General features: G+C 39.5%; 1 protein-coding gene across 2 annotated transcripts in view; it reads left to right on the forward strand.

Annotated features, from left to right (window-relative positions):
• The window catches only part of LOC113162937 (cadherin-18), a 135,857-nt gene that overhangs the window by 70,769 nt on the left and 47,438 nt on the right, over positions 1 to 17,650 (forward strand). For both annotated transcript variants that reach the window (XM_026361203.1, XM_026361202.1), the window contains exon 2: positions 6,130 to 6,683. In XM_026361203.1, the coding sequence (XP_026216988.1) occupies positions 6,453 to 6,683 (231 nt within the window). In that variant the 5' untranslated portion in view covers positions 6,130 to 6,452. The remainder of the gene's footprint in view (positions 1 to 6,129; positions 6,684 to 17,650) is intronic.

The raw sequence follows: 17,650 nt of genomic DNA on the forward strand, positions 1-17,650 counted from the left end.
TTTATATACAATCCACTATACTTAAATGAATGATTATGACGGATGTGGAACGCTTGCAGATGACTAGTTGTAACTTCAGTGTAGCTGTCCTCCTCATACTCTTCAGCACAACTATATTTGACTGCCAAATATTTTCTGTTTTCTCTACTCACTCCTTAATTTAACGTGTTGCTCAGACAGTTGCACCGTCTGTAGCCTAAAAACTAACTTACTTTCACTCTCATCATGTTAGTCAAGAAGAAAGAGACTTGATTCCCGGATCTTTAGATCTCAAAGTGACAAGAAGATGAGTCGAAGGAAGTGTTCTCCATAGACCCGAGTCATTATTATTAGATAATGTCGAGGTTGTTTTCTGCCGACCATCCTTGGGTTATGTGATATGATGAAAGTCATATTCTTCCTGGTAGTGGAATGTGTGCTCAAGTTAACTTGGAGAAGAAAATATCAGTCATTCGCAGCAGGAGAAGTGCTCAAATGGACGTCGAGTGCGAATAAATGCAAAGCAATAGGCTTCAATGCTGTTGTAGAGCAGTTGAGGGTGGGAAATTGGATTCATGAAGATGAACGCAATTAATTCTGGGGTTTGGAAAGCTTGAAGGTTAGAGAAGAAAGTATGTGACTGTAGAGTTCCTGGTCTGAATCTCAGGACATATTTCTGGCTCAAAGTCTACTTCCCAAGGTGACCATTTAACACCTGCTCCAGCAAAGAAACTGTGATATATCACCGTGTGAAAACTATTTTTATGTCGCTGTGTGGACAAAACGTCCGTAACATCAGGAGTGGGTGGTGTTAATTTGGCCAAAAACAGAGTCATATAAAAAAAAAAAAAAAACGATTTCGGTAAATCAAGGAGCAAACATCGAGCTAGACCAGGGTGGAAACTGGCCTCTAAATCTCAGACGGTTTTTGTAGAAAAACTAACCACTAAAACAGGTCACTCAGCCGTGATTCCCTGTGTGTTTTCTAGTGAGGTGGTGTTTGTGCAAATACTACCGTCTGCTTGGCTAAACCGCTGAATCGCTGGCACCTCGCTCCAACCTATTTGTCTCCTCCAATTTCGTGGAACCTCCGGGGTGTGCCACACTTTCAGAGGATTGACCCGCTTGTGAAGCTGATCAGACTAATCTGCCTCCTTTCACAAACAATGAGCTGGGTCAAATCACCCACAAGACTCCAGACACTGCGCGCTCATTTCTAGTACAGGTACATATCAATCAAACGCGCTTTGGCGCTTTGACACAATTGGTTGGTAACTGTCAGCGGGTCAGAAAAAACAGAAATACTTTAGAAAACTGCATAACCACTACAGCTTATATAGAAGGAAGAACTGTATGTGGAAGGTTTTACATTAACTTGACACAATGGCAGAGTTTGATTCATATTGAAACATAGAACAGTTTAATGATGCATTTTGATGTACAGTGTATGTTAAATAAAGGTAAACCTTTAAACTTAAACTGTATTGTAGAACTGTTAACTTGTATCTACACAATTTTATAATGCCTGAAACTGGAAGTTGATTGAATTGAAACAGGTAGCTAAATAATAACTAATAAAGTTGAACTAATACGGGATGCTGGAGGGGATGCAAGGGAACATGGTTTAGAGACAGGAAACACTTTTTATTCTGGCTGATGACCAAAAACAAATACATCAAACATAAATCCTACATTCATGTTAAGTTAAATACATTTTAATATTTTCGTTTAGCATTTTTCCACATGCAAAACTTAAAAACTACTCAAACATTTGTAGGTAGGTTATTACATCTGTGTGTGCAAATCCAACTCCTTCAGATTAATGGTGTAAAGTAACTACAGTATGAATCTCTTACCTACAGCATTTCAGAGATGATTCTCAGTCTATCTCAGTGTTTCCAAAAGTGCTATTTGATGACATCAGCAACCCCAACCAAGACCAGCTGGCATCAAAAAGTTACTCCTGGAGACAAGTTCTTTGACATCGTAAATGTATATGTGCAGAATAGCTGACATACTGTAACTCCAAACTCAAAGTGCTCCCTCTCAGGAGATAGAGGTACCATGATAATAATATATATTGTGATTGATTACAGATCTTCATTCACAACCTTTGGGAACAATATGCACTAAAAGTAATAAAAGCACAAAGGGCTACTTAGCATCTGAGCATCTCACAAGTCTTAATTAAGCAAATGGAGAATATGAGGTGATAGATTTCTGAAAATGTAAATACATGTAGCAGACAGACATCAGTGTGCTTGAAGATTGAACTTGAGGTACTTGAAGTCATCTGGGTTTGGCTATCTGGAAGCTGAGTCATGGCAACAGGACTTCCTTACAAGATAAGTAGCACAATCAGGTTTTTCATAATGAGATTATAAAATTAACCAGGATTTTGTAATCACAGGACAATACACTTCTCACGCATCAACAACCCCGGTTGCCATGACTCAGCTCCCAGATAAGCTCACCTGGATGAGAGTTACTGACTTATTGCTGCCGCCAGGAATATGAAAGGACAGCAAGAAAAGCAGCAGACTACAGGAACCACCTGCCCTTCAACTTCAGACGCAGACAACACAAAAAGAAAAGCACAAAAAGTCGCCGTGACCCAAATACCAGCTAATTAAACCACTGATCAGTCGAGGTAGTTTGTTACATCAATGCTGCAATCGTGCAATCAGTTCAACTGTGAAGCAATGCTGCTCACTAATTTGTGACCTTGCCCACAACAACTAGAGACCTAAAAAGAAAGGTACAGTATAGAATGAATAGCAAAACATTTGATGGTAGACAAATGATGGTTAATATAATCGCCTAGCCCGGCCAGGAGTGTTCAGGAACATTTCACAGTGGCATTACAGTTTGATTTCACATAAACACATTGTGCCGTGTCACTAATTCTCTCCTCCTCCTGCTGTTTGTCCCTTCCTGTACCTGCTTCAGCCCTCTCGTTTACCTACCTCAGCTCAGTGACTACAAGCAACAAACAGGCCCATATAAACAGGTGGAAAACGTTTCTATCTGTTCCTCTGGTGTGAGGTGAAAAGTCAAGAGTCTTTTTTCGCTATGGTTGTCTCCCTCTCTCTGACGGGGCCCCTCTTTGTTCTGAGGATAGAACAGTGGTTCAGTGATATGTGTTTTAACCCACCCCGAGTCTTCTGCTATCTGGTGTTTGGTCACTGGGAGAAAACGTATGCTGTGAAATCGAATGCAGTGGATGAGCTCTCAGCAGGAGGCCAAAACATTAGCTATTAGCAGGCGACAGGAGCCTCTTCTCGCTCTCCGCTGAACCGAATTGAGGTGGATCTCTGTTGTTTCCCCAGCATCATTCATTCGCTTTCTGTCTTTTATTTCACTTGATCTTTCTTTTTTTTTTTTAAGTGTTTCAGCTCTTGCAGTGTCACCAGTTACGTGCAAGAACAGTTGGCTGCACTCTGGCTAAGGTCTTATTCAATTTAAGTTGTTTACATGGCCAGTTGATTCCCTTGCGATTGAGTTTTTCCTGTTTCCATGTATAAAAACAGGAGACTACATTTCTATCTTAGCCACAGGTTGAGCATGCAACCAGTGAAAATGAAGTACACGAGGAAAATAAAAGCCTCTGTCAAAAATTGTAGCACAATCACATTTTTCATAATCAGATTATGAAATGTACCAGGTTTTCTGTAATCAAGGTAACATCATTAACACAACCAGATCAAAACAGAATCGCATGTGCATGTAAATATAACCACTCTTGCGTGCATGCTGCCAAATTTCTTTGTGGCTGCCGCTGCGCATAACCCATCCTGTTAAATGCTGCACACATATAAACATGCTGTGGGCAGAAGGCTGCTCAAAACAATATCATCATCATAAAAAAGGGGTGGGGGTAGGGGGTTATTTCCATTGACAGAGCCAGATGCTGTTGATTTCATGGCTCCCCGAAATGTGTTTTGCTTAGAATCGGCATGATAATCAGACAATTAGGAGACTGATTGAAGAGAGCCCCAGGAGGCGAAAGTGAAACCACTGGAAAAGATATTCTTATTCTGACTCATTCAGGTACAACAATCGCCTCACCAATGCTTCTACTTTGAAGGGAAATTTGCTACAGTGTGTGTGATATTATTGAATCCGAAAAATAATTTTGAACCATGAAGAAAAAGGTTAAATTCTCTAAAATACCTTTTTTTTTCTCCTTATTTTCGCCTTGTGTCATTTTCTCAGTTACACAAAGAGAACAGTGAAAGCAGGCTTTGGACGTTGCGCTACCTATGTAGATGAGAATCTTTTCCCAGATTACACGTTTAGTGCGTGGCTGAGTATTTATCCTCCTCTGCTTTAATCCAAGTCGATGTGGATCAGACTTTCCCACCCCTTTCACCGCCTGGGCTCGCAGTAGGTATTACAACTACTGCACTTAGGGAACGTCACCAACAACTATAGTTGAGCTTCGTAATTTGAGTGTTGAGATATTTGAAACACGGGGATTAGCCAGGGCTTCTGAGTGTCTTTTAATCCATATAAATGTAAAAAAAAGAAAAAAAATCTTTATATTTATAAATAATAATTCAGCGATAATCCTTCAAAGTATGTGACTGTCATAAGTTGCATTAATGTCTCGTTTTTAGCGCTTCTCTTATGTTGTCACAGGCATTGTAAGAGAGAGAGAGAGAGAGAGCAGCAGCCTTTGAAGTCTGTCAGCTCCTATATCCTATTAAATATCAAATACATGTATTTGTCCTCTCGATAATCCCGCATGAAGCTGCGATTCTACTGGAGCACTTTGACTGCTGGACCAACTCACCTGCTGGGAGTCAGTCAAACTTCCGACTTCCTTGTGTTTGTTTCACATGGTGCTGACTCACATTTCTCTTATCCATGTTCATTTTCACTGGTGAATGCAGGCAATTGGTACATGGTACTGTGCTGTATCTTTGTGAAAGTCATTGTTGACACTGGTTTGCAGTGCTTCTCCTCTTTATTAGTTTGTGCATGCTTTTAAAAGTTAAAAGCCGTAGCGTTGTTTCAGTTGTAAGTTTGCCTTTAGCCAATAGCCATTAATATATAATTACAAGTGATAATAATTGGTACGTTTGTGGTCCACAGGATGCTCAATTAAAAGCTGACATCAGGTGTGTAATCGTCCGGGGCTTTGGATGAGATTTAGTCCTATTTGCAAATTGAGTGTTCAGTGTTTTGTCTTCCTGATGCAACTCAACTCAACTTTTTGATAAAGACCTCATATCTCACTGTACACTCGACATAATCAGATTCTGAAATAATCATTTTCTTTAGTCCTAACACAGCAAAGGGTGTCTCAGAACAGCAAGGTCAAATGATGCAATTCCCTTTCATAAAAGGACTGATTTCATGCTTCAGCTGCATTTAAATATCACATCTAACTTGAAAATTTACCCCAAGAGGCATGCATAATGCCTCTTCTTTAAAGAATAGTTGCACATGGGGGTATAATGCACATTTTTTGCCAGGAAGGGTAGCAGAGCTTCACTTGAATGCTAAGATAGAAACTGAACAATGCCTTCTCTAGTATATAATTTTGATTGAGAAAACTGTTTCCTTCTGTCTTTTCCAATCCATTGCCTTCCAAAAATTACCCACTGCCTTACATTTGAGTGGCTTGATGTCTGTCCTTATCATAGTAAATGTATTTCTTCCTGCCGCAGTTATTATTCACTGTGATGAGGCATGAACTAAGCCTTGCAGTATGCCCCGGTTGTGATGAACCATCTGAATCAATCCTTTTTTTTTTTCAGATATTTTTTTAATAAAGCTAATCCAAGTCATTCGCTGAGTCACAGGGCCAACGCAGCTCTGCTCTGATGCATGACTCTGACCTCACGGGGCAGTATCAGTCACAGAGCGGTGGCCTGACCTCATAAGCATAGACAACCTTTTAATAGCACTGGAGCTCCTCAAGTCCAGACTTGTTTGTATCATCTCTATAATGGCAAAATGTCTGGCATACTGAAACAAGATTTCTCCCTGCCTTTTTGTACTTCATCACAGTCAGCCAGTTTCAAGTGGGCGTCCTCATCTGTAAGGATTTATTAGTTGCAATTTAATTGGAGGGAATTAGTGGACATTTAGCTTCTAATATCCATCAAATTAATCTCTTCTCTTTCCTCTTCTCTCTCCCAGGAAATCCAGAATGGCTTCCAGGATTAACCTCTGCTCTTGGTAGAACTACCCAGAAGTTCACATCCATTTTGCACAGCATCTCGCAGCCTGGGGAATTCATAATGTAAATGTATGTTGCTCTTTTTTAAGTTAAACCTTCAACTTTTGGGCCATGAACCTTAGAGGATCTACGGGACAAATTTTTCCTTAGTTTGGATTTGACTCCTTTTGGGTGGACTACTGTGTGGGCCTGCAGCGGTGGCTAGTGGCGGCTGCGGCGCTGGTGGTGGGAGGACCTTACCACCTTGGAACACGGGGATAGCTTTTCGAAAGCACGTGCCACCATGAGGATATCCACCACCTCCTGTCTCTGTCCCTTTCTGGTCTGCCTCTGCTTCTTCCAGAGGTACTGTGGGGCGAGCCACCATGTTCCCACCAAAATGCCCTTCAAGAACCAGACCAAACTGGCCAATGGGGAGGCCGAGATTCACCACAGGCCAAAGCGTGGATGGATCTGGAACCAGTTCTTTGTTTTAGAAGAACACATGGGACCAGATGCACAATACGTGGGCAAGGTAGGATTTTATTGAGCTGACTGCAACTGTTAAAAAAAAAGAAATCTTTTGATCCCAGGGAACAGCTTACAAGGCATTTTTCCTCTTGTTTATTGAGAAATAGGTTACAGCGGGAGCAAGCTGTTCTATTGAGGTACAATGCTACGTCGGCATTGTACATGCTTTTTTTTTTTTTTCATCTTCTGATGTGGAAATTCAGGTTTCATTTGTGAAGGTGTGTTGCTTTTTTCTGTCATTGCATCGTCTGAATTCCTCTCATGATAATGTCCAAAAAAAATGTTTTATTCTCTGTAATTAAGGGGTGCCTCTCAGCATGTCTGCCGCTCTGGGGAGTCCGCCGTGCAGGAGTGGATTAAGTTTGAAAGTGAAAATAGCCCTCTTCATCAATCTTTCAACTAAAATATTAGATTTGGTTTCTCTGTGGGAGAAGAACCCAGATTTTGATCTCTTGGTGGGAAATGAACCACCACAGTAAGAAATTGGACAGTAGTGCAATAGGGACATTGTAAGCCAGGTGCCTCATGGTTAGAAAATGTTCTGAATATAATTCCAGAGTGACTGATGTCCCTCACAGTAAAAACGATATTAGTGGGGGGCTCTTCCTGCATGCGCAGAGGGTACGGTGTATCCCATTTGTTGGTGGTTGGTGGTGACTTTTCTGTTAGCTCCACAATAAGCCACAGGGAGCTGGTTAAGTCCTCTGCTTGCAGATTGCCTGCCCTTATCTCCTGAATTGTGAAAATGTGTTTCTCCGCTGCAGTGATCATTATTCTAGGCACTCAGGCACAGACTAATCCCCTCAACTGCACTCCGAGAGAAAGAGAATGAGAAAGGCAGCAACGCTCCTCTGACTGCACATATGTCTGTATTTCAACAACAGTACCATTTGAAGGGAAAACGAGAGAAAAGCGGGATGCCGTGCTTTGAAAAAGCATGAGGAAAAAAAAACAAAAAAACAACACAAACAAATATCACTTTCCTCAAATGTCTGCTTATTGAATAAACCTGGGGTTTTAATCACAAATGTCCTTGTAAGGCTGACAAAGCAGCAAATAAAGGTTAGTTATTGGTGAATCATGTTTTCGCTAATATTATTTGATGCAGAAATGAACCGTAACATCCCAAAAAAACAGATCCTCAGCATTCCTAAGACATTATGTCCTGAATATCAAACAATAAGAAAGTGCAGTATTTGCAGCCTCTTCAAAGCTTTGGTTTATCGGACATATTAACTGCACGAAGATGCGGTTACTCTAACATTAAATGTATCCACTGCTTTGAAATTCATGATCATTGGTGGTTTGCTGGCTGGTTGGCTGATGTGCTACTTCTACTGCTACCTTAAGGGTGTTGTTATTCTGTGTGTGTGTGTGTGTGTGTGCGTGCATGTGTGCAGCTTAAACATAAACAGCTAATCCTGGATCATAATAAAGCACTGAGAAGAAACATAAACATTATTAAGGAATTATTTTGACATGCATGTTTAAGGAGATGAGATGTCCAGATGGTTAGCACAAAAAAAACATTTAATTATGTGGGCTGAGAATGGTTTGCAGTGTCCTAATGTGGCCAGGAGACAGAATGACCCTTAATTAGACAAAGACGGGAGAGGAGGAGGAGGAGGAGGAGGATTAATGCACTCGGCATGCACTGCGTTGTATTGTTTTTTTTTTTCTCCTTCCTTTGCTTGATTAAAAACCCTGGACATTAGCGAGCAGCAAATGAGCAGTTTGACTACAGGGAATTGCCAACACTTTTCTTTGTCGATAATTGCTTTCATCAAAAATTGTGACGTTTGAAACACACAGAAATTGAATTCTAACTATAGCATGGTCAGCGTAAGGCTGCTGTGTGCTAAGAAATCTACAAGGTCAGACACAACAAAAGCATATCATAGTGTGAGAATTGGCAGATGAAAATGCTATGTGTACTTCTTACCAATACTCTCACATAAAGGGCAGTAAAGAGTGACTTCTGGGAATAAGTGAAGCGGCCAGTCTGTCAAGAACATTTTTAATCCCCTTGAGGTATCCCATAATCCCCAGTGACACCTTTCTGGGAGGCTGATGCATTTGGGAAATGACAGCTTTGTGCATGAGTGAGACGCAAATGCTTCGTAGGGGACAGGGCTCGTCCAGATACGAGACAGGAGACAACCCTTCTCGCAGTGGGAGGTGTGAATGTCTTCATGTCAATCAGCTCAGTGTGGCGCTTTGAAGGAGTCAGGCAGGTTACAGACCAGCTGGTAATTTTTTAGAAGATGATGCAAATCCTCCAACTCGGAATGAATGTGAACTGCAATGAACTGTCTGCTGTAAATTGGTTGGAGGACGGGGTGCAGAAGAAAAAAAAAAAATCCTTGATTTGAATTGAACAATCATCATGAGTTTAGAAGAATGGCTGCATCAACCCAGAATAGGAGGAATACCCTCGTGTTTTATTCTATCTTCATTTGCAGAGCAAAGTAGCAACTGTTAAAAAAAGGTGCCTACATGTTTTATTCATACATCCAAAAATGAATTGCACTGTGACAGAATCAGGCAACTGTCCTGCTATATATACAGTAATGTCTCAACAGCGGGAGCAAAAACATCAAGTGAGGTTTTTTCCACTTGATTTCAGCCATGTCTTGAAATGCACTAAAGCCTTATGCACATCTGAAAGTCTTTAGTGTTAAATGATTGGAAGGTTACATAAAATAACAAAGACAACTTTGCACCCAGTATAAGATTATCACAAATCTGGACAGAGAAACGCCTTGTGAATGGTAGGAATGGGCAGCAGTAGCTCAGTTGTTAGAGCAGTTGTCTGTGAACCTCAGGGATAGTGGTTTGATTTACGGTTCCTCTTGACCTTAAGTCGGGGTGTCCTTGTACAAGACACTGAAACCCTGTGGTAGCACTGACACGTGCTTTCTGGCTGCTGTCTAACAACAGTTTCCACAAGGGGATAAATGAAGTTTACTATTCAAACATATTAGTCATATTTTTAGTGGCACATGCAGAGTGGGAAAAGCTGTTTGTAAGCTGTCGTCCAGCATTTTTAAATCAAATTTTTAGCTCTGCTGTGGTCTCCACCAGTTATTGAAGGACATTTCTGTGTTCACCAGTTGACTGCTAATGTTGTGGACCAGCTGCATTCCTCATGATTTTTTAAGAACAACTGGCAAATAAATTAATAAACCAAAGCTGTTGAACCAAAACTATCAGCTGAAAGAAGCACTGTAGAACCTGATGAATAACAGGACTGAAGAACTGGGTGATAATTCTGTTGGTCTGTCGCCATTACATACTACACATGGTTATATTATCTAATATCAACATATTGATTAGTGACAATTAATTGTCAGTTTATGATTGTCTAAATTATTCACTGACTAAGCGTTTCAACACCAGCATTTACAAGACTTTTAGTGAATTTTCTCATTTTTTTTATTTTGGATCAACAGACTGGCCTAGAATAGAAATGTAGTGTATTAAGTAGTTTTTTTGATGAGGTCACAAATTGTCCAAGCGCCAACTAATATAATAAAGTAAACTATGTAAGTCTAGTGAATTACAGCCAACAACTGCAGAAAACAACACTTAAAGCCGAAGTCTGCTGTCAGTGCAGGCGTGCATAATTTCCAAAGTGCATGTCTCTGTCCACCGGCTGAAATGTTGAAAGATATTAACGCCATTTAGACGCTTGAGACTAAAAACCATTTACTTTCAGTCACTGCCAGAGCACAAGGCAGAAACTTCATGTTTTCTCAAGCCGATCTGCTGACGGTTTCATTTCTGTCTCATTCAAATATCACATTTTAGCAGCAGTTAGAGGCAGAACTATTAAATAAGTGTCAGAGTTGCTTCCGGGACTCTAATAATCTCATTACTGTACATCAAGAAGTCAACCATCCTGCTGGGAAGACAACGATTCATTCTGCTTCTCCCCGCAGATGTCAAAATAGAGGACAACTATTAGGGCGGATCTTTGTGATGTGCATCAACAGGACGTCTTCAGCACGCCCCTCATCACTGTCTCTTGATGTATGATCATTAGGTGGGCACTCCATCATCAGAGTTTACTGTGACTGTTACAAATCAATCGAAGACAAGGGGGAGCTCAGAGGAGTTGATTGGGAGGGCACATGGCAAAAAATGTGGTGATAATCAGACAATCAAGCACGCCCACATAAAAAGTGATTAAGTCGTCTTCAGTGAAGTATAAGAGCTGAGATTTAATCAAAAATGAACCCACCCCCTTCAGTAATTGCAAATATGAAGCCAAGGCACTGATCATCAGCTAGGACACGTAGCCTGCTCATTTCTCCTCTTCTTCCCCACTGCTCCCCTTACCGTGCACGCCGTTGATGGAATAAACGCTTCACAACCTGACTCCCACCTTCATTTACTGTTTTTTGCATCAGCAATTCTTGTTTGCTTTCAACCTCAGAGCAGTTCTAATGAACTACTGTTTGTCCAGTGCTGGTTTGATGACACTAATACCACAAAGGTAAACAAAGATTCTACAGTTTTCAGTGCATATACAGATATTTGTGTATACAAAATGTGCTTCGCGCTGGTGTAGCTTGTAGGCCCATTAAGCTGTGTTATAAAGCTTGTGTCTCACTGAAAGTTTAACTCACTGGAAAATCGATTATAAATCAGCATGGGATCAATCAGCTAAAATGTAGCCACCATGGTTGTATTTTGACACATTTTATGCTCGGTGCCTGGTGCAAAATTTGATCCCTGATTTCATATAAATGTCACATCCAGATATTTACGTCACACTTTTTCATTTTCTGCCCACACGAGAGAGATATTCCTCTTGCTCACCTTCTTTCTTTCTCATTCTACACTGCTTATAATGAGTGGACATAACAGCAGTAAAGCAACATCCTTTTATACAAGCAGAGGGCAAACAAGGCTGGCTAGGCACATACATTATGTGGATCTGTACACTGAATACACCCAAGCCATTACAGAGGGCATACTCCAATAATGCAATGCAGCCAGCCACATACATTATCTGGATCTGTACAATGAAAAAGGACAAAGCCGGCGAAGAGAAGGAGAGGAGCAAAGTAGATGAAGGTCAAGCTGTGTAGCAAGTAATAATGCATCTGGATGGCACTCAATAAAGTGCATTACCCACGGGTGCTGTGTAATTGTGAAGACTGTATTACATGTCATGTACTTCTTCTCCAAAAAGTTGAGATTTTCCCATGCTCCATTAAAGTTTGCCATCACATGGCGCCGAAGTCATTTTCTCCAATCTACCTGAAACAGGACATCAGTTATGCCTGTTTGAGTTACATCCACATTCGAGCATTTTGGCTAATTATCGCAGCACCATGTGGTCAGTCTGCTCTGTGTTGGTTGAGCAGAAAAATTGGCAGGAGTGGAAAATTTGGCATGGTAGTTATGTCTAAACTAAGAATGAAGGCTGTAATTATGCATGTTCTTCTATTGGTCCATGAAAAGAGAGTTTGGATCTTTTTTTGCTGATTGTTGAAATATGTGTTGCTTATTACAAATCATTTCAGATGTTTTAGCTGCAAGTTTTATAATAACTGTATTTTTAAAAGAAATATATTATATGGTGTTATGTTGTATTTTGTACATTGTGCATGCAGCAGCTGTTAAAAATAGAGTGGTAATGGTTTGTTTACTTATGGATTTAGCAGGTAGCAGAAAATCTTATATTCTATTATCTTGTGTTTATTTCAAGAATCAAACATTTGGTGGGTTCAGCTAATTTGAGATCATGATACTTTTATCATTTGTGATAGATAACAGAATTACCAGATTACCAAAATAGATTAAAAAAAAAAACCCAAAACATATTGATAAGCATCTTAAGGAAATACTATTATATCAATATGTGCCTTCCATTCTTAATTTACACTTTGAGCCACACAGATTTAAAAAGAGCCACTGTTTTAAGGAGTAACACCAACTCATAACATGACATGATTAGTCGGTGTTGTTATAAAGTACCTAAGGACATTATTAATTACAAATGATGCTACAGAAGTAATGTGTGGCAACTTTTTTGGACAGCTTTTGGCCAAACACACACAGGTAAACTACTGACGCTCTCTCGCTATTCAGAGATGCAATTTTCACACTGCTCTACAGTAATAACTCATAATTTGCGACTTCTCATTTGTCATGAACTCTAACAGACTAATTGAGAAACTGAATAACTATAATCATAAGTTACAGCTCTCGTTTGATTACATTTGCGACCCATTAACTTTCTGCTATCCTCCAGCATTACTCCATGAGTAAATATACAATTTAATGTTGTAGAAATAATGTTCTCGCAGTGGATTTATGTCAGGCTAGTGCATTGCTTTCTTCCTCAAATCTCTTCTCTTCTCCTGGTAATTCACTTAGATTGTCTGTGAGCGCCAATTAGCTTGTGAACACAAACAGTTTAGGGCTATACTCTTGACAATGAGCGTACAGAGCTCGAAACATGTGGTGAAACACGTCGCTTGTTGACAAAAGAAAGTGAAGAGACACTTTGTTTCAGGTTACTCCTCTGGGCATACAGCATGATGAAATTATAAGTGAGGTTCTTCTTGACATTGGAGTGTTTTCGCTTGCGACTTTCGAGCCACAGACTGTGTTGATCTCTTTAAACTCCTCAGAAATGCATTGCCAGCTGCCAGCCGCCAGCTACATGCCAGTCATCTATTCCACTAGTCTTTAATAAAGTCACCCGTAGAGACAGAGAGATAAACACAATCCCTTGTTTTGATTCCCTGTGAAGGAAAAGGATTCCTCTTAGTCTTGGTGGGGAGATGACAAAACAAGGTTAGAGAGGTCATCATTTTACTTTTCTCATGATGTCCCTCTGATGTTCACCAGTCAGCCTGTATTGTATTGTAGGATATTTCCATTCAAAAATTTACTGCATGGACTCGCAGCCATATTCTTTCCCACGCTTCTTTTTAGATTGCCACACATAGTCCTGATGTATTTTAAGCTCACATTAGGCCTACTCTGCAATTTAACAAAATTGACACTAATTACATTAAGGCGGGTAGTGATGAAATTTTCTGTGTGATCAAAATTAATGAAGTATAAATAAAATATCCCGTGCTGAAGCCAAGATGCACTAGCAGCACCCTCTGCAGAGGAATGGAGACGTGTATTTAAAATCATATGACAGAAATTTGCCTCGAGCCTGCTTTCGTACAATCAGCTTTGACTAAGAAAGGAAATAAGTGATGTATAAACTGTACAAACAGCTGTGAAGGAGGTCTCTGCCTAGCTGAGTTTTTTTTCCTTGTTTGTTTCTTTCCATGATGTCTATACAAAACAAATTTGTTTTAGTACCAGTACATTACATGTTGTTGTATTTACATGCCTTAATGCATGTTTTTTTTCACGTACATGACTTTTCTGAGCGATATAAATACTGAACTCTTTTTTTCCTACTTACAGGAATCAATGTTCTCACATAATAAATAATTTTCTAAAGCCCAACAAGTTCAAGCCATATAAGTAATTATTTTTGTTCTGACAGACAGAGAAGCAGAAATCTTCACAGCTTAAATATTGGAACAGTTGAAAAATAACTATCAGTTGTTCAATTTTATATTGATTGAGTTATTGATTAATTAACTAATTTATGCAGCACTACCAGCAGTGTAAAGATTACTTGTGAGTAAAAAACAAGGCAGAGAAATTAGTCAATTCAGAGAATTATTTCCTCAAGATTAGTAAGTTTGGTTAGTATTCACGTGGGTCGACTGATTTCTCATGGTACTATTAGCATAAGCTGCATTTGCAGCATTCAGTTTCACGTTAATTCACATTATGCCTCATTATTCCAGTGTACTGAAGGTAAACCTGAGCTTTTTACCCTGACTTACAACTTTCTGCAGTTTGATCATGATAAATACAAATATAATTTTGCTGTTTAGTATTATTTATTGCAGAATATTCAATATTATATCTAAACAGTCAAGGTAAACTCCAGTAAACGGCAATGATTAAAAGACCGAATGCCTAATAAGCATTTCTGGAAATTGTGGGATTCCTCACAGGAGTTTAGAAAGTTTGTTTCATTCATAGAAGTTATGAAGATGAATATTCAGACATGGATCCTTGTTGCTCGATAAGCATTGTCTGATTGGAACCTTGTGTATCTGTATCTTCATCTCTCTCACAAGGCTTGATGCTACTGTACCTTTAGCCAGTGATGTTTGTGTAATGGCCCGCAACCTGTTGACACTTTTATCACCCATAGATTTCGGAAGGCAGTAGGCGCCATATGGATCATTGCTTCGCACTTTGCTGAGCCTGATTTATTGACTCCTGCAAAGGAAGTCAATGGCTAAATTAGCACTCTGACTGGAGGCGAAATTACATTTATGAGCTGGAGTGCTGCTGAACAAAAGTGGATATATCCTTCTAGTAATTGTGTAAATGGACTGTCCCTAAGTAATAACTCTGGTTCTGTGCATTTAAATGTTTTAACTTATATAGGTATGAAGTGATTATTAAATAACAGATAGCATTGGAACTGAATACTTAAATACTAAATGTCTTTCACTAAATCCAAAAAGCATGTGCAGAAATGGGCAAAAGCAAGTCAACAAACTACGTGGCACTGCCATCAATGTTTAAACACTGTCTGATTTCTTGCTTTGAGTGTGTGTTTCATATTAATACAATCTATAAACTGATTAACTACCTGATTCAACAGGACCTTTGACTCCTTATCTAATTATGGGCTTGATATTTACCGCAGAAAGGACAGTCGGCTCTCATCAAGAGTCAAGCCTGCAATCAACAGCAGCTTTCTAATTAGTAATTTATTTGCCAGTCCAGGTTTTGATTAGTTGTGGCCCGAGGACCTCTGATGTTCAACTTGTTTAATAACTTGTTTCTATGAATGTTTGTGCATTTTCTACTCATATACATTTGTATCTGCGTGGTGGTACTCATTAAATGATTAGAAAGTACAGCCCGGTTGGCTAGAAAGGAGCTTCAGGGTCAGTAAAGCAACATCAGCCTATTCATGGGGGTTTTCCATTGCACATGTATCCTAATACATTTTCTAGTGGTGCTGTATCTACCAGCACATATGTCTGATGGAGGTCCACGGGATAACTTACTGTGCTGACATAGTGATTAATTATGTAACAGTCACACAGAAAAAAAAAACAAGATTTAAAGTGCAGTTTGGTCAATAATGGGAGCAGGGTTTAATGCTCAAAATAAAAATGAGCAGGATGATGATTGATTGTTTCTAAATCTGGGTGACTGTGAAAGTTGACATCAGCTAGAGTCTGTGTACTCCAGAACAGTAGAGCTGTGTCCCAATTCAGCAGCAGCTACAGCGTTTACAGCCAAATCACAGTGGGTAGTGGGGCAGTATGTAAAACTTAACGCTCTATGAGCCTACCTTCCTAATAAGTGTGATTACAGGTGTTTCAGATTATTTTCTTGTACTGTGATGATTTAGGTGACGCGGGCTTAGTAATATACAGGCCAACCATCTGCTTTGTTTTGTTGCTCAAAATTTCACATCACACATAGCACAACAACATACAGTAAAACTATATTTTTTACTCAATTTATTTCCTTCTAAAAGAATTAGCTGGGCATGTTTTAGGTTGTACAACATTACTGTTTCACACCTCCCATGTAGGCTTTTTCTACTAGCACGTGCTGTGTTTATCCAATTTAATCTATTCTGCTGTGGTTACATTTTAGGAAATCATGCTATTTTCCTCGGCCACACAAAGGGTGTGAATACTTGTAAGGACATGCAACATAACATTATCAACCTGTCTGAAACAGTCCTAGTCACATTACATTATCTGCAGAATACTCTAAGGGTTTTACCTAAGTTAAATGGAAACTCAGTTTTCTGTAGTCTTAACTTGTAAGAACTCTTTATTTTTTCCATGTGTGGTTGTACTGTGATACATCGTTTTATTTATTGGTCAGGGACTTTGCAGCTGAGCACTGTCAGACTAACAACCAAACAGCTCAACTGCAGTGTGTATGGGGCATCTACCAGAAAACCAATTGGCAGCTACTGTTCCTGATTAGTCTGAAATCAATTCAGCAATAGCTTGAACAAAAAACGCTCAAAACAACAGGACAGATTAAAACTGGAATACCATATTGTATCAACTAAAATCATATGTTTTCATTTTTATAAGAAGTGATATTAGAAGTTAGGGAGTGACATATGCTTGTTGTTGTTTGACAACTGCACATACAGTGTATGGACAGTTGGTTTGAGTCATCGCTGCCTGTTGGGCTTACTTTGACTTAAGAGTGCTGCTTGTTTCCCCAATCAAACGTTGAGGCATCCTATATACACACAGTCACAGCTCTTTGATTTGCATCTACAAAGATTAAATTCAACATCACCAGTACCACCACCATGTATAGTGTTATTTGTACACAGTTCATAAACTGTGCCATCATATTCTGCTGTAAAGTAAAAATATATATCTATTTTTTTTTTTTCATGGGTAAAAAAGAACTTAAATTGTGTTACCATTGTGCTGTGGTTTAAAAATCCAGAGCTATTGTAACATATATTTGTGATGTTTAAAACTGCAACCCAGCTGAGTAATTGGCCTGAAACTCTTAATCCTCTTGGTATCAATTATGGGTGAACAAGTGGCTCGGTTTTTTCCCTTCCTTCCTGTCTCCCTTGGTGAGAACGAAAAAAAAAAACGCAGCGCTTTTCCATCTTTAACAGTCTTGTAAGGATTTCCCCAAAAACTTTAATCTCTAAAGATGCAGTTCTTCAGCAGTACTCGGGCACAGTCAAGACTGAGAGAGGAATATTGAATAATGTAATGTCTCAGTTAGATGTTGGGAGCTTTTTGAAGCTGGAGCTTGGACTGGGGACCATCATGCAGTGAAGTTGTGCTGCAAAGTTTACTGCTATGTATAACTTGGAAAATGTGTTTTAATTGGCCTTGGTGGGAACTTTTT

Source organism: Anabas testudineus, chromosome 2 (assembly GCF_900324465.2).
Source record: "Anabas testudineus chromosome 2, fAnaTes1.2, whole genome shotgun sequence".
Lineage (NCBI taxonomy): Eukaryota > Metazoa > Chordata > Actinopteri > Anabantiformes > Anabantidae > Anabas > Anabas testudineus.